The sequence below is a fragment of the Oryzias latipes genome, chromosome 24 (assembly GCF_053564925.1).
Source record: "Oryzias latipes strain Hd-rR chromosome 24, Olatipes_Hd-rR_3.1".
NCBI lineage: Eukaryota > Metazoa > Chordata > Actinopteri > Beloniformes > Adrianichthyidae > Oryzias > Oryzias latipes.
In genome coordinates, this window is record NC_136260.1 from 24,616,802 (window position 1) to 24,633,891 (window position 17,090).

The 17,090-nt window shown below is 53.9% G+C and overlaps 1 protein-coding gene across 3 annotated transcripts in view; it reads left to right on the forward strand.

Annotated features, from left to right (window-relative positions):
- Positions 1 to 17,090, forward strand: part of galnt14 (UDP-N-acetyl-alpha-D-galactosamine:polypeptide N-acetylgalactosaminyltransferase 14 (GalNAc-T14)) — a 125,840-nt gene that overhangs the window by 24,886 nt on the left and 83,864 nt on the right. The window contains exon 1 of one of the 3 annotated variants that reach the window (XM_023952947.2): positions 509 to 815. The exons of the other annotated variants lie outside the window; for them this stretch is intronic. Coding sequence (XP_023808715.1) covers positions 727 to 815 — 89 coding nt within the window. The 5' untranslated portion in view covers positions 509 to 726. Of the gene's footprint in view, positions 1 to 508; positions 816 to 17,090 lie in introns of those variants that run through there. 3 annotated transcript variants of the gene reach the window in all.

The following is a 17,090-nucleotide window of genomic DNA, read 5'->3' on the forward strand; positions in this document are numbered from 1 at the left end:
GATTATTTTCTGCATCTCAGGAGCTCTCAGCGGACAAAATAATGCCCCCCCCCCCCCCCCAGCTCTCAGGACCAAAAGCAGAAAAGAGTTTGATGGTCTTTCAGAACAGCTTGTTTTACCTGAATAGGGGCTTTGTGGCTCACGTTGCCACGGAAACCAGTCAGGCGGCGTGAAGGTGACAGGGGGTTTTTAAATGACACAAAAACCCACAGAGCCGGCGTGAAAAACACAAGGGGGGATTTAAGCCTGCAGTCACAGGTATGCCCCCCCATGCAGAAGAGGAGCGGCCTGAGCGTGTGCTGTCCCTCTCTGAAGGTCAACCTTGACCTCCTCACCTTTAGGACCAGACCTGTGGTCATGTGACCTGCTGGGATTTGTGTCACAATTGTGGACAAATGTGAGTTCAGCAAACCCTTTCTGTGTGTGTGTGTATACATGTGTGTGTGTACATGTGTGTGTAGATTCTGGTCTGGTTGTGTATTTAAGCTCTTACATTGTTGTTAAGGTCAGGATAGTCTAGGGTTTCATTCCTGGGGGAGTAACGAGCAGGAACCCCATCCATTGGAGGTTCTTGGTGAAGACTTCAGGCTCCTCCTCTTCACGTTGGACATGAGACGCGCGTTCAGCGGCGCTTGTTTTGTACGTAGAGCCAAAAACAGACGTACAGAGGTGCGTAGCTCTGCGTGAACATGAGCGTTTGGAAGGCTTGGATTTACACGCGTGTGCATGGACCTCTGGGACGTGGTTGCTTGTTTCCGGGGGCGGTGTGAACCTCAGGTCTGGAGTTCTGCTCCGGGACCAAAGGCTTCAGTGAGGTAACGGCGGCAGCTCCATCAGAGCTTGGGGGCAGCGGACCGGAACATCTTCAGGTTCCTCCAGAACTTTGTCAGCTCCTCTTCTCCTCCTGCTCACTGCTGCAGCTTTTAGGTGGAGGAGTCCCCGTTCCTCCTTTAGCTTGGTGTTGGTGCTGCTCCTCGTTTGTGAGGTTCTGTCTTTGTAGTCTCTGTTTTGGGATGGGGGTGGGGGGGGGGGCTGTCTGTGTTTTATGCAGAGAGCCCCCCCGTCATTATCTGCTGTTCAGAAGAGGAGATGAGAGGAGAGCTGTGACCGTCTATAGCTGCGATAAGGAGGCGCAGAAGAGGAGGAGCAGGGAGGAAAGAGAGGAAGAAAAGTCAAGGAGAGATTAGGAAAACACGAGGAGGGGGCAGGAGATGGGGGAGATGCCACAAGCTGCTGAGAGGGGAGATAATTGCCACATGCAGAGCTGGAGAGGCTGAGTGTTGATGTGTGCGGGCGGGGCGCTCCACTTCAGCGCTCCGCTATTATCTCAGCGAGCAGGGAACCTCCCCGTCTGTGAGGCTGCAATCACGCCGCTGCAGGGATTAGACGGAGCCGCCGGCCGTTGTAGCTCACAGGAGGATAGCACACAATGAACCCGACCCATTTTAAAGGGGCGGGGCTTCACCAGAACTGAACACGTGTAAACGCGGCACGCTTCTAACACGCTTCTGACACGCTTAGTGTTTATCCTTTGTCATCTTTGAGGCTTCAGTCCGGCCTTCCAGGCACAGAACCAGCAGTACAGTTCTGGTTCTCATCCTGGGAGGCTGCGGTCCCCCCCCCTCTAAGCCAGTCCAGAAGGTGCGGCGAGCTCGGATCAGGTGGACTTTTGGAACCGGGGGGGGGTCAGTGAGGTGATGAAGAGGAACACAGCTGATCTTCATCACTGAGAGGATGCGAAAGCGTTCCTTGTTTTCTGTCTGCAGAGGCGTGCTGCCCCCCCCGACCCCCCCCCCCCCCCCCCCCGTGTGTTGGTGTAAACATCTTCAAAGATGGATATCAGCAATTTGCATTCTGCTACAAACACATTTTTCCTCGCTCGCTGCCACTCAGCCGTCTGCTGTGCGGAAATGGAAATCGGCTGAAGATGGGGTCTGGGGTGGGGGGAGGGAGGGGGGTACGGGATTTAACGGCGGGAAATCCTTTGTTTTCTCTGCCGGGTCAGAAACGGGGATCACGCTGGAGGTCAACTCAGGAGGCGTTGCCATGGCGACGCGTTTTAGAAACTCACTTCAAAGGTTTTGCCCCACACAGTCGCCCTCAGCCTTTCCCTTGTCTTCAGCTTTTGTGTTATTCCAGAGGAAAAGTTTTCCGATTTTCATGTTTTTGAGTTTGATGCCGCACGCGGCTTGCCGCTCTAGCACAGCATGTTTCTATCAGAGGTTTGGGTTGAACTGAAACTGCGGCAGAAAGGCGCCGTCGGTCGGGGATGAAGGCGGCTGGCACACGTCTGTCCTCCTCGCTGGATTTTTAACCCATTATTTTAATTAACCTTATTTCAATGTTTTATTGTTTTCATCAATATGTTTACTTTTTTATTCTCATTTTTATTTATTTTTATTTCCGGTGCTTCCTCAGCTGGAACCTCTCTCTCTGGGTCGGCCGCTGTTCAGCCACTGCAGCTCCAGATGGGGACCTGCATCGCCGCTTAGCTGTGGTGGAGCGGTCCCCGCCTGTGATGCTGCATTTGGCCGTCTATGCGGCTGTTCACCGAGGGGGAGGTTCCAATTATCAGCCTTTCCAGCATCTTGTTTTTGTGCTCAGCCTATTTCTCATTGTCCATTGCCATCAGTTAGGGGGTGGGAGGTGTGAAAGGAGTGGGGGGCTAGGTACGGGGAGGGGGGCCCTATTTATTTATTTTTATTTATTTATTTTAATCCTCATGCTTGTTTTTACATTTTGTTGTGTTTTAATGTAAAGCACTTTGTGTTATATTTTTATATGAAAAGTGCTTTATAAATAAAGTTTGATTTGATTTGATTTGGTGCAGACACCCTTTCAAAATAAAAGCATGGGACCTCGGATGTTGGTCTTCAACCCCTCAAGGAGATCGGTATCCAGATTGTGCTCATGCGCACGTGCACCAGCGTGCTAAACAGCCCGTGAACCCTCCACCCTCACAGTGTGGAGCTGAACACCAACCACTTTATGAGCCCTGACCCCCCAGGGAGGGAGGAAACCTCTGCGTCTTAGCTCATTCTAGGATGTCGCTCCACATCCTCCTCCTCTAATCGAGGGGAGCAGTTACCTTCAGCTCAGCAGAAGTTTGGGTCAGACGTGGTTCTGCTGGTTCTGCCCCCTCAGAACAACAATGCAGGAGAGGAACCTTCAGTCCAAAAGCTCAGTTTTCTGACAAACAGAGGAAACAGAATTCCTACGTTTACCCATGTCAGCATGACAGCTGGGAGTCCTTGATGATGACATCTACATGGTGGATTGTGGGTAATCTGTAGAGGTGGAGCGGTGGGTGTAGAAGCTGTGAATAGAGTGAGGCTAAGCAGGTTTATCAGAAAAAGAGGTTTGTTAGACGTTTTCCTCACAGAAGACTGCATGTTGAAGCATCAGGTGTTTGGTCCTTGTGGGACAGTCTGCTTCACCTTCATCCTGCTTCACCTTCATCCTGCCTCACCCTGCTTCCTCTTCCTCTTGTTATCCAGACTCAGTCCAGCATTAAGGCGGAACCTCTGCAGGTCTCCGCCCCCTCTGCTGGGTGAAGAGGATGCAAAGCTGCTGCCTCAGACGGGTCGAGGTGATGCGTAGAAAAGCTCTGATGCCTCATTGATTTCACCCCTTTAATCCACTTTCAGGGGGGGTCAGCAGGCAGATTAATGCTGCTCTCTGAAGCTGCTGCTGTCAGACTGGAAACAGGAAACAGAGGGGAGGAGCTTCTGCAGATAGTTGACATTTTACTGAGGGGATGCCTAATAAACAAACACTGTGCGTGTGCATGTGTGTGTGTGTGGGTATGTGTGTGCATGTGTACGTGTGGGTGTGTGCATATGTACGTGTGAATGTTGGTGTACCTGCGTTTGCAGACTGGTCTGTCGATGCTCCTGTTTCGATCCGCCGTTATTCATCTGTTGCTGGGATCGGGTCCTTCACGTCTCCCTCCTTTTTTCCCTAATTGTCTTCTTCGTCTGCGTGTCGTGAATCGAACGAGGCGTCAGGTCGTGAAGCGAACGAAGCCTCAGGTCGTGAAGCGAACCAAGCGTCAGGTCGTGAAGCGAACGAGCATCGAGTCATGAATTGAACGAGGTGTCAGGTTGTGAAGCGAATGAAGCGTTGAGTCGTAAATCGAACGACGAGTTGAGTCGTGAATCGAACGAGGCGTCAGGTCGTGAAGCGAACGAAGCCTCAGGTCGTTGAGCGAACGAAGCGTCAGGTCATGAATCGAATGAGGCGTCAGGTCTTGAAGCGAAGGAAGCCTCAGGTCGTGAAGCGAACCAAGCGTCAGGTCGTGAAGTGAACGAAGCGCAGAGTCATGAATTGAACGAGGTGTCAGGTTGTGAAGCGAACGAAGCGTCGAGTCGTGAATCGAACGACGAGTTGAGTCGTGAATCGAACGAGGCGTCAGGTCGTGAAGCGAACAAAGCCTCAGGTCGTTGAGCGAACGAAGCGTCGAGTCATGAATCGAACGAGGCGTCAGGTTGTGAAGCGAACGAAGCGTCGAGTCGTGAATCGAACGACGAGTCGAGTCGTGAATCGAACGAGGCGTCAGGTCGTGAAGCAAACGAAGCGTCAGGTCGTGAAGCGAACGAAGCGTCGTGTCATGAATCGAACGAGGCGTCAGGTTGTGAAGCGAACGAAGCGTCGAGTCGTGAATCGAAAGACGAGTCGAGTCGTGAATCGAACGAGGCGTCAGGTCGTGAAGCGAACGAAGCGTCGAGTCATGAATCGAGGTTGTGAAGCGAACGAAGCGTTGAGTCGTGAATCGAACGACGAGTCGATTCGTGAATCGAACGAGGCGTCAGGTCGTGAAGCAAGCGAAGCGCCAGGTCGTGAAGCGAACGAAGCGTTGCGTCATGAATCGAACGAGGCGTCAGGTCGTGAAGCGAACGAAGCCTCAGGTCGTGAAGCGAACGAAGCGTTGCGTCATGAATCGAACGAGGCGTCAGGTCATGAATCGAACGAGGCGTCAGGTTGTGAAGCGAACGAAGCGTCGAGTCGTGAATCGAACGACGAGTCGAGTCGTGAATCGAACGAGGCGTCAGGTCGTGAAGCGAACGAAGGGTCGAGTCATGATTTGAACGAGGCGTCAGGTTGTGAAGCGAACGAAGCTTCGAGTCGTGAATCAAACGACGAGTCGAGTCGTGAATCGAACGAGGCGTCAGGTCGTGAAGCAAACGAAGCGTCAGGTCGTGAAGCGAACGAAGCGTCGAGTCATGAATCGAAAGACGAGTCGAGTCGTGAATCGAACGAGGCGTCAGGTCGTGAAGCGAACGAAGCGTCGAGTCATGAATCGAGGTTGTGAAGCGAACCAAGCGTTGAGTCGTGAATCGAACGACGAGTCGAGTCGTGAATCGAACGAGGCGTCAGGTCGTGAAGCAAACGAAGCGTCGAGTTGTGAAGCGAACGAAGCGTCGCGTCATGAATCGAACGAGGCGTCAGGTCGTGTAGCGAACGAAGCCTCAGGTCGTGAAGCGAACGAAGCGTCGAGTCATGAATCGAACGAGGCGTCAGGTTGTGAAGCGAACGAAGCGTCGAGTCGTGAATCGAACGACGAGTCGAGTCGTGAATCGAACGAGGCGTCAGGTCGTGAAGCGAACGAAGCGTCGAGTCATGAATTGAACGAGGCGTCAGGTTGTGAAGCGAATGAAGCGTCGAGTCGTGAATCAAACGTCGAGTTGTGAATCGAACGAGGCGTCAGGTCGTGAAGCAAACGAAGCGTCAGGTCGTGAAGCGAACGAAGCGTCGAGTCATGAATCGAAAGAGGCGTCAGGTCGTGAAGCAAACAAAGCGTAGAGTCGGTGAGGGAACGAAGCGGCAAGTCGTGAATCGAACGAGGCGTCAGGTCGTGAATCGAACGAGGCGTCAGGTCGTGAAGAAAACGAAGCGTCGAGTCGTGAAGCGAACGAGGGGTCAGGTCGTGAAGAAAACGAAGCGTCGAGTCGTGAAGTGAACGAGGCGTCGAGTCGTGAAGCAAATGAAGCGTAGAGTCGGTGAGGGAACGAAGCGGCAAGTCGTGAAGCGAACGAGGCGTCGAGTCGTGAAGCAAACGAATCGTAGACTCGGTGAGGGAACGAAGTGGCAAGTTAGAAGTAAACGAGGCGTCAGGTCGTGAAGCGAACGAAGCGTCAGGTCGTGAAGTGAACGAATCGTCGAGTCGTGAATCGAACGAGGAGTCAGCTCGTGAAGCGAACGAAGCCTCAGGTCGTTGAGCGAACGAAGCGTCGAGTCATGAATCGAATGAGGCGTCAGGTCTTGAAGCGAACGAAACCTCAGGGCGTGAAGCGAACCAAGCGTCAGGTCGTGAAGTGAACGAAGCGTCGAGTCATGAATTGAACGAGGTGTCAGGTTGTGATGCGAACGAAGCGTCGAGTCGTGAATCGAACGACGAGTTGAGTCGTGAATCGAACGAGGCGTCAGGTCGTGAAGCGAACGAAGCCTCAGGTCGTTGAGCGAACGAAGCGTCGAGTCATGAATCGAACGAGGCGTCAGGTTGTGAAGCGTACGAAGCGTCGAGTCGTGAATCGAACGACGAGTCGAGTCGTGAATCGAACGAGGCGTCAGGTCGTGAACCAAACGAAGCGTCAGTTCGTGAAGCGAACGAAGCGTCGAGTCATGAATCGAACGAGGCGTCAGGTTGTGAAGCGAACGAAGCGTCGAGTCGTGAATCGAAAGACGAGTCGAGTCGTGAATCGAATGAGGCGTCAGGTCGTGAAGCGAACGAAGCGTCGAGTCATGAATCGAGGTTGTGAATCGAACGAAGCGTTGAGTCGTGAATCGAACGACGAGTCGAGTCGTGAATCGAACGAGGCGTCAGGTCGTGAAGCAAGCGAAGCGCCAGGTCGTGAAGCGAATGAAGCGTCGCGTCATGAATCGAACGAGGCGTCAGGTCGTGAAGCGAACGAAGCCTCAGGTCGTGAAGCGAACGAAGCGTCGAGTCATGAATCGAACGAGGCGTCAGGTTGTGAAGCGAACGAAGCGTCGAGTCGTGAATCGAACGACGAGTCGAGTCGTGAATCGAACGAGGCGTCAGGTTGTGAAGCGAACGAAGCGTCGAGTCGTGAATCGAACGACGAGTCGAGTCGTGAATCGAACGAGGCGTCAAGTCGTGAAGCAAACGAAGCGTCAGGTCGTGAAGCGAACGAAGCGTCGAGTCATGAATCGAACGAGGCGTCAGGTTGTGAAGCGAACGAAGCGTCGAGTCGTGAATCGAAAGACGAGTCGAGTCGTGAATCGAACGAGGCGTCAGGTCGTGAAGCGAACGAAGCGTCGAGTCATGAATCGAGGTTGTGAACCGAACGAAGCGTTGAGTCGTGAATCGAACGACGAGTCGAGTCGTGAATCGAACGAGGCGTCAGGTCGTGAAGCAAACGAAGCGTTGAGTCATGAATTGAACGAGGCGTCAGGTTGTGAAGCGAACGACGCGTCGAGTCGTGAATCAAACGACGAGTCGAGTCGTGAATCGAACGAGGCGTCAGGTCGTGAAGCAAACGAAGCGTCAGGTCGTGAAGCAAACGAAGCGTCGAGTCATGAATCGAACGAGGCGTCAGGTTGTGAAGCGAACGAAGCGTCGAGTCGTGAAGCAAACGAAGCGTAGACTCGGTGAGGGAACGAAGCGGCAAGTCGTGAAGTAAACGAGGCGTCAGGTCGAGAAGCGAACGAAGCGTCAGGTCGTGAAGCAAACGAAGCGTCAGGTCGTGAAGCGAACGAAGCGTCGAGTCATGAATCGAACGAGGCGTCAGGTTGTGAAGCGAACGAAGCGTCGAGTCGTGAATCGAAAGACGAGTCGAGTCGTGAATCGAACGAGGCGTCAGGTCGTGAAGCGAACGAAGCGTCGAGTCATGAATCGAGGTTGTGAAGCGAACGAAGCGTTGAGTCGTGAATCGAACTACGAGTCGAGTCGTGAATCGAACGAGGCATCAGGTCGTGAAGCAAGCGAAGCGCCAGGTCGTGAAGCGAACGAAGCGTTGCGTCATGAATCGAACGAGGCGTCAGGTCGTGAAGCGAACGAAGCCTCAGGTCGTGAAGCGAACGAGGCGTCAGGTTGTGAAGCGAACGAAGCGTCGAGTCGTGAATCGAACGACGAGTCGAGTCGTGAATCGAACGACGAGTCGAGTCGTGAATCGAACGAGGCGTCAGGTCGTGAAGCGAACGAAGGGTCGAGTCATGATTTGAACGAGGCGTCAGGTTGTGAAGCGAACGAAGCGTCGAGTCGTGAATCAAACGACGAGTCGAGTCGTGAATCGAACGAGACGTCAGGTCGTGAAGCAAACGAAGCGTCAGGTCGTGAAGCGAACGAAGCGTCGAGTCATGAATCGAAAGACGAGTCGAGTCGTGAATCGAACGAGGCGTCAGGTCGTGAAGCGAACGAAGCGTCGAGTCATGAATCGAGGTTGTGAAGCGAACGAAGCGTTGAGTCGTGAATCGAACGACGAGTCGAGTCGTGAATCGAACGAGGCGTCAGGTCGTGAAGCAAACGAAGCGTTGAGTCATGAATTGAACGAGGCGTCAGGTTGTGAAGCGAACGACGCGTCGAGTCGTGAATCAAACGACGAGTCGAGTCGTGAATCGAACGAAGCGTCAGGTCGTGAAGCAAACGAAGCGTCAGGTCGTGAAGCGAACGAAGCCTCAGGTCGTGAAGCGAACCAAGCGTCAGGTCGTGAAGCGAACGAGCATCGAGTCATGAATTGAACGAGGTGTCAGGTTGTGAAGCGAATGAAGCGTTGAGTCGTAAATCGAACGACGAGTTGAGTCGTGAATCGAACGAGGCGTCAGGTCGTGAAGGGAACGAAGCCTCAGGTCGTTGAGCGAACGAAGCGTCAGGTCATGAATCGAATGAGGCGTCAGGTCTTGAAGCGAAGGAAGCCTCAGGTCGTGAAGCGAACCAAGCGTCAGGTCGTGAAGTGAACGAAGCGCAGAGTCATGAATTGAACGAGGTGTCAGGTTGTGAAGCGAACGAAGCGTCGAGTCGTGAATCGAACGACGAGTTGAGTCGTGAATCGAACGAGGCGTCAGGTCGTGAAGCGAACAAAGCCTCAGGTCGTTGAGCGAACGAAGCGTCGAGTCATGAATCGAACGAGGCGTCAGGTTGTGAAGCAAACGAAGCGTCGAGTCGTGAATCGAACGACGAGTCGAGTCGTGAATCGAACGAGGCGTCAGGTCGTGAAGCAAACGAAGCGTCAGGTCGTGAAGCGAACGAAGCGTCGTGTCATGAATCGAACGAGGCGTCAGGTTGTGAAGCGAACGAAGCGTCGAGTCGTGAATCGAAAGACGAGTCGAGTCGTGAATCGAACGAGGCGTCAGGTCGTGAAGCGAACGAAGCGTCGAGTCATGAATCGAGGTTGTGAAGCGAACGAAGCGTTGAGTCGTGAATCGAACGACGAGTCGATTCGTGAATCGAACGAGGCGTCAGGTCGTGAAGCAAGCGAAGCGCCAGGTCGTGAAGCGAACGAAGCGTTGCGTCATGAATCGAACGAGGCGTCAGGTCGTGAAGCGAACGAAGCCTCAGGTCGTGAAGCGAACGAAGCGTTGCGTCATGAATCGAACGAGGCCTCAGGTCATGAATCGAACGAGGCGACAGGTTGTGAAGCGAACGAAGCGTCGAGTCGTGAATCGAACGACGAGTCGAGTCGTGAATCGAACGAGGCGTCAGGTCGTGAAGCGAACGAAGGGTCGAGTCATGATTTGAACGAGGCGTCAGGTTGTGAAGCGAACGAAGCTTCGAGTCGTGAATCAAACGACGAGTCGAGTCGTGAATCGAACGAGGCGTCAGGTCGTGAAGCAAACGAAGCGTCAGGTCGTGAAGCGAACGAAGCGTCGAGTCATGAATCGAAAGACGAGTCGAGTCGTGAATCGAACGAGACGTCAGGTCGTGAAGCGAACGAAGCGTCGAGTCATGAATCGAGGTTGTGAAGCGAACCAAGCGTTGAGTCGTGAATCGAACGACGAGTCGATTCGTGAATCGAACGAGGCGTCAGGTCGTGAAGCAAGCGAAGCGCCAGGTCGTGAAGCGAACGAAGCGTTGCGTCATGAATCGAACGAGGCGTCAGGTCGTGAAGCGAACGAAGCCTCAGGTCGTGAAGCGAACGAAGCGTTGCGTCATGAATCGAACGAGGCGTCAGGTCATGAATCGAACGAGGCGTCAGGTTGTGAAGCGAACGAAGCGTCGAGTCGTGAATCGAACGACGAGTCGAGTCGTGAATCGAACGAGGCGTCAGGTCGTGAAGCGAACGAAGGGTCGAGTCATGATTTGAACGAGGCGTCAGGTTGTGAAGCGAACGAAGCTTCGAGTCGTGAATCAAACGACGAGTCGAGTCGTGAATCGAACGAGGCGTCAGGTCGTGAAGCAAACGAAGCGTCAGGTCGTGAAGCGAACGAAGCGTCGAGTCATGAATCGAAAGACGAGTCGAGTCGTGAATCGAACGAGGCGTCAGGTCGTGAAGCGAACGAAGCGTCGAGTCATGAATCGAGGTTGTGAAGCGAACCAAGCGTTGAGTCGTGAATCGAACGACGAGTCGAGTCGTGAATCGAACGAGGCGTCAGGTCGTGAAGCAAACGAAGCGTCGAGTTGTGAAGCGAACGAAGCGTCGCGTCATGAATCGAACGAGGCGTCAGGTCGTGTAGCGAACGAAGCCTCAGGTCGTGAAGCGAACGAAGCGTCGAGTCATGAATCGAACGAGGCGTCAGGTTGTGAAGCGAACGAAGCGTCGAGTCGTGAATCGAACGACGAGTCGAGTCGTGAATCGAACGAGGCGTCAGGTCGTGAAGCGAACGAAGCGTCGAGTCATGAATTGAACGAGGCGTCAGGTTGTGAAGCGAATGAAGCGTCGAGTCGTGAATCAAACGTCGAGTTGTGAATCGAACGAGGCGTCAGGTCGTGAAGCAAACGAAGCGTCAGGTCGTGAAGCGAACGAAGCGTCGAGTCATGAATCGAAAGAGGCGTCAGGTCGTGAAGCAAACAAAGCGTAGAGTCGGTGAGGGAACGAAGCGGCAAGTCGTGAATCGAACGAGGCGTCAGGTCGTGAATCGAACGAGGCGTCAGGTCGTGAAGAAAACGAAGCGTCGAGTCGTGAAGCGAACGAGGGGTCAGGTCGTGAAGAAAACGAAGCGTCGAGTCGTGAAGTGAACGAGGCGTCGAGTCGTGAAGCAAATGAAGCGTAGAGTCGGTGAGGGAACGAAGCGGCAAGTCGTGAAGCGAACGAGGCGTCGAGTCGTGAAGCAAACGAATCGTAGACTTGGTGAGGGAACGAAGTGGCAAGTTAGAAGTAAACGAGGCGTCAGGTCGTGAAGCGAACGAAGCGTCAGGTCGTGAAGTGAACGAATCGTCGAGTCGTGAATCGAACGAGGCGTCAGCTCGTGAAGCGAACGAAGCCTCAGGTCGTTGAGCGAACGAAGCGTCGAGTCATGAATCGAATGAGGCGTCAGGTCTTGAAGCGAACGAAACCTCAGGTCGTGAAGCGAACCAAGCGTCAGGTCGTGAAGTGAACGAAGCGTCGAGTCATGAATTGAACGAGGTGTCAGGTTGTGATGCGAACGAAGCGTCGAGTCGTGAATCGAACGACGAGTTGAGTCGTGAATCGAACGAGGCGTCAGGTCGTGAAGCGAACGAAGCCTCAGGTCGTTGAGCGAACGAAGCGTCGAGTCATGAATCGAACGAGGCGTCAGGTTGTGAAGCGTACGAAGCGTCGAGTCGTGAATCGAACGACGAGTCGAGTCGTGAATCGAACGAGGCGTCAGGTCGTGAACCAAACGAAGCGTCAGTTCGTGAAGCGAACGAAGCGTCGAGTCATGAATCGAACGAGGCGTCAGGTTGTGAAGCGAACGAAGCGTCGAGTCGTGAATCGAAAGACGAGTCGAGTCGTGAATCGAATGAGGCGTCAGGTCGTGAAGCGAACGAAGCGTCGAGTCATGAATCGAGGTTGTGAAACGAACGAAGCGTTGAGTCGTGAATCGAACGACGAGTCGAGTCGTGAATCGAACGAGGCGTCAGGTCGTGAAGCAAGCGAAGCGCCAGGTCGTGAAGCGAATGAAGCGTCGCGTCATGAATCGAACGAGGCGTCAGGTCGTGAAGCGAACGAAGCCTCAGGTCGTGAAGCGAACGAAGCGTCGAGTCATGAATCGAACGAGGCGTCAGGTTGTGAAGCGAACGAAGCGTCGAGTCGTGAATCGAACGACGAGTCGAGTCGTGAATCGAACGAGGCGTCAGGTTGTGAAGCGAACGAAGCCTCAGGTCGTTGAGCGAACGAAGCGTCGAGTCATGAATCGAATGAGGCGTCAGGTCTTGAAGCGAACGAAACCTCAGGTCGTGAAGCGAACCAAGCGTCAGGTCGTGAAGTGAACGAAGCGTCGAGTCATGAATTGAACGAGGTGTCAGGTTGTGATGCGAACGAAGCGTCGAGTCGTGAATCGAACGACGAGTTGAGTCGTGAATCGAACGAGGCGTCAGGTCGTGAAGCGAACGAAGCCTCAGGTCGTTGAGCGAACGAAGCGTCGAGTCATGAATCGAACGAGGCGTCAGGTTGTGAAGCGTACGAAGCGTCGAGTCGTGAATCGAACGACGAGTCGAGTCGTGAATCGAACGAGGCGTCAGGTCGTGAACCAAACGAAGCGTCAGTTCGTGAAGCGAACGAAGCGTCGAGTCATGAATCGAACGAGGCGTCAGGTTGTGAAGCGAACGAAGCGTCGAGTCGTGAATCGAAAGACGAGTCGAGTCGTGAATCGAATGAGGCGTCAGGTCGTGAAGCGAACGAAGCGTCGAGTCATGAATCGAACGAGGCGTCAGGTTGTGAAGCGAACGAAGCGTCGAGTCGTGAATCGAAAGACGAGTCGAGTCGTGAATCGAATGAGGCGTCAGGTCGTGAAGCGAACGAAGCGTCGAGTCATGAATCGAGGTTGTGAAACGAACGAAGCGTTGAGTCGTGAATCGAACGACGAGTCGAGTCGTGAATCGAACGAGGCGTCAGGTCGTGAAGCAAGCGAAGCGCCAGGTCGTGAAGCGAATGAAGCGTCGCGTCATGAATCGAACGAGGCGTCAGGTCGTGAAGCGAACGAAGCCTCAGGTCGTGAAGCGAACGAAGCGTCGAGTCATGAATCGAACGAGGCGTCAGGTTGTGAAGCGAACGAAGCGTCGAGTCGTGAATCGAACGACGAGTCGAGTCGTGAATCGAACGAGGCGTCAGGTTGTGAAGCGAACGAAGCGTCGAGTCGTGAATCGAACGACGAGTCGAGTCGTGAATCGAACGAGGCGTCAGGTCGTGAAGCAAACGAAGCGTCAGGTCGTGAAGCGAACGAAGCGTCGAGTCATGAATCGAAAGACGAGTCGAGTCGTGAATCGAACGAGGCGTCAGGTCGTGAAGCGAACGAAGCGTCGAGTCATGAATCGAGGTTGTGAAGCGAACGAAGCGTTGAGTCGTGAATCGAACGACGAGTCGAGTCGTGAATCGAACGAGGCATCAGGTCGTGAAGCAAGCGAAGCGCCAGGTCGTGAAGCGAACGAAGCGTTGCGTCATGAATCGAACGAGGCGTCAGGTCGTGAAGCGAACGAAGCCTCAGGTCGTGAAGCGAACGAGGCGTCAGGTTGTGAAGCGAACGAAGCGTCGAGTCGTGAATCGAACGACGAGTCGAGTCGTGAATCGAACGACGAGTCGAGTCGTGAATCGAACGAGGCGTCAGGTCGTGAAGCGAACGAAGGGTCGAGTCATGATTTGAACGAGGCGTCAGGTTGTGAAGCGAACGAAGCGTCGAGTCGTGAATCAAACGACGAGTCGAGTCGTGAATCGAACGAGACGTCAGGTCGTGAAGCAAACGAAGCGTCAGGTCGTGAAGCGAACGAAGCGTCGAGTCATGAATCGAAAGACGAGTCGAGTCGTGAATCGAACGAGGCGTCAGGTCGTGAAGCGAACGAAGCGTCGAGTCATGAATCGAGGTTGTGAAGCGAACGAAGCGTTGAGTCGTGAATCGAACGACGAGTCGAGTCGTGAATCGAACGAGGCGTCAGGTCGTGAAGCAAACGAAGCGTTGAGTCATGAATTGAACGAGGCGTCAGGTTGTGAAGCGAACGACGCGTCGAGTCGTGAATCAAACGACGAGTCGAGTCGTGAATCGAACGAAGCGTCAGGTCGTGAAGCAAACGAACCGTCAGGTCGTGAAGCGAACGAAGCCTCAGGTCGTGAAGCGAACCAAGCGTCAGGTCGTGAAGCGAACGAGCATCGAGTCATGAATTGAACGAGGTGTCAGGTTGTGAAGCGAATGAAGCGTTGAGTCGTAAATCGAACGACGAGTTGAGTCGTGAATCGAACGAGGCGTCAGGTCGTGAAGCGAACGAAGCCTCAGGTCGTTGAGCGAACGAAGCGTCAGGTCATGAATCGAATGAGGCGTCAGGTCTTGAAGCGAAGGAAGCCTCAGGTCGTGAAGCGAACCAAGCGTCAGGTCGTGAAGTGAACGAAGCGCAGAGTCATGAATTGAACGAGGTGTCAGGTTGTGAAGCGAACGAAGCGTCGAGTCGTGAATCGAACGACGAGTTGAGTCGTGAATCGAACGAGGCGTCAAGTCGTGAAGCGAACAAAGCCTCAGGTCGTTGAGCGAACGAAGCGTCGAGTCATGAATTGAACGAGGCGTCAGGTTGTGAAGCGAACGAAGCGTCGAGTCGTGAATCGAACGACGAGTCGAGTCGTGAATCGAACGAGGCGTCAGGTCGTGAAGCAAACGAAGCGTCAGGTCGTGAAGCGAACGAAGCGTCGTGTCATGAATCGAACGAGGCGTCAGGTTGTGAAGCGAACGAAGCGTCGAGTCGTGAATCGAAAGACGAGTCGAGTCGTGAATCGAACGAGGCGTCAGGTCGTGAAGCGAACGAAGCGTCGAGTCATGAATCGAGGTTGTGAAGCGAACGAAGCGTTGAGTCGTGAATCGAACGACGAGTCGATTCGTGAATCGAACGAGGCGTCAGGTCGTGAAGCAAGCGAAGCGCCAGGTCGTGAAGCGAACGAAGCGTTGCGTCATGAATCGAACGAGGCGTCAGGTCGTGAAGCGAACGAAGCCTCAGGTCGTGAAGCGAACGAAGCGTTGCGTCATGAATCGAACGAGGCCTCAGGTCATGAATCGAACGAGGCGTCAGGTTGTGAAGCGAACGAAGCGTCGAGTCGTGAATCGAACGACGAGTCGAGTCGTGAATCGAACGAGGCGTCAGGTCGTGAAGCGAACGAAGGGTCGAGTCATGATTTGAACGAGGCGTCAGGTTGTGAAGCGAACGAAGCTTCGAGTCGTGAATCAAACGACGAGTCGAGTCGTGAATCGAACGAGGCGTCAGGTCGTGAAGCAAACGAAGCGTCAGGTCGTGAAGCGAACGAAGCGTCGAGTCATGAATCGAAAGACGAGTCGAGTCGTGAATCGAACGAGACGTCAGGTCGTGAAGCGAACGAAGCGTCGAGTCATGAATCGAGGTTGTGAAGCGAACCAAGCGTTGAGTCGTGAATCGAACGACGAGTCGAGTCGTGAATCGAACGAGGCGTCAGGTCGTGAAGCAAACGAAGCGTCGAGTTGTGAAGCGAACGAAGCGTCGCGTCATGAATCGAACGAGGCGTCAGGTCGTGTAGCGAACGAAGCCTCAGGTCGTGAAGCGAACGAAGCGTCGAGTCATGAATCGAACGAGGCGTCAGGTTGTGAAGCGAACGAAGCGTCGAGTCGTGAATCGAACGACGAGTCGAGTCGTGAATCGAACGAGGCGTCAGGTCGTGAAGCGAACGAAGCGTCGAGTCGTGAATCGAACGAGGCGTCAGGTCGTGAAGCGAACGAAGCGTCGAGTCATGAATCGAGGTTGTGAAGCGAACGAAGCGTTGAGTCGTGAATCGAACGACGAGTCGATTCGTGAATCGAACGAGGCGTCAGGTCGTGAAGCAAGCGAAGCGCCAGGTCGTGAAGCGAACGAAGCGTTGCGTCATGAATCGAACGAGGCGTCAGGTCGTGAAGCGAACGAAGCCTCAGGTCGTGAAGCGAACGAAGCGTTGCGTCATGAATCGAACGAGGCCTCAGGTCATGAATCGAACGAGGCGTCAGGTTGTGAAGCGAACGAAGCGTCGAGTCGTGAATCGAACGACGAGTCGAGTCGTGAATCGAACGAGGCGTCAGGTCGTGAAGCGAACGAAGGGTCGAGTCATGATTTGAACGAGGCGTCAGGTTGTGAAGCGAACGAAGCTTCGAGTCGTGAATCAAACGACGAGTCGAGTCGTGAATCGAACGAGGCGTCAGGTCGTGAAGCAAACGAAGCGTCAGGTCGTGAAGCGAACGAAGCGTCGAGTCATGAATCGAAAGACGAGTCGAGTCGTGAATCGAACGAGACGTCAGGTCGTGAAGCGAACGAAGCGTCGAGTCATGAATCGAGGTTGTGAAGCGAACCAAGCGTTGAGTCGTGAATCGAACGACGAGTCGATTCGTGAATCGAACGAGGCGTCAGGTCGTGAAGCAAGCGAAGCGCCAGGTCGTGAAGCGAACGAAGCGTTGCGTCATGAATCGAACGAGGCGTCAGGTCGTGAAGCGAACGAAGCCTCAGGTCGTGAAGCGAACGAAGCGTTGCGTCATGAATCGAACGAGGCGTCAGGTCATGAATCGAACGAGGCGTCAGGTTGTGAAGCGAACGAAGCGTCGAGTCGTGAATCGAACGACGAGTCGAGTCGTGAATCGAACGAGGCGTCAGGTCGTGAAGCGAACGACGGGTCGAGTCATGATTTGAACGAGGCATCAGGTTGTGAAGCGAACGAAGCTTCGAGTCGTGAATCAAACGACGAGTCGAGTCGTGAATCGAACGAGGCGTCAGGTCGTGAAGCAAACGAAGCGTCAGGTCGTGAAGCGAACGAAGCGTCGAGTCATGAATCGAAAGACGAGTCGAGTCGTGAATCGAACGAGGCGTCAGGTCGTGAAGCGAACGAAGCGTCGAGTCATGAATCGAGGTTGTGAAGCGAACCAAGCGTTGAGTCGTGAATCGAACGACGAGTCGAGTCGTGAATCGAACGAGGCGTCAGGTCGTGAAGCAAACGAAGCGTCGAGTTGTGAAGCGAACGAAGCGTCGCGTCATGAATCGAACGAGGCGTCAG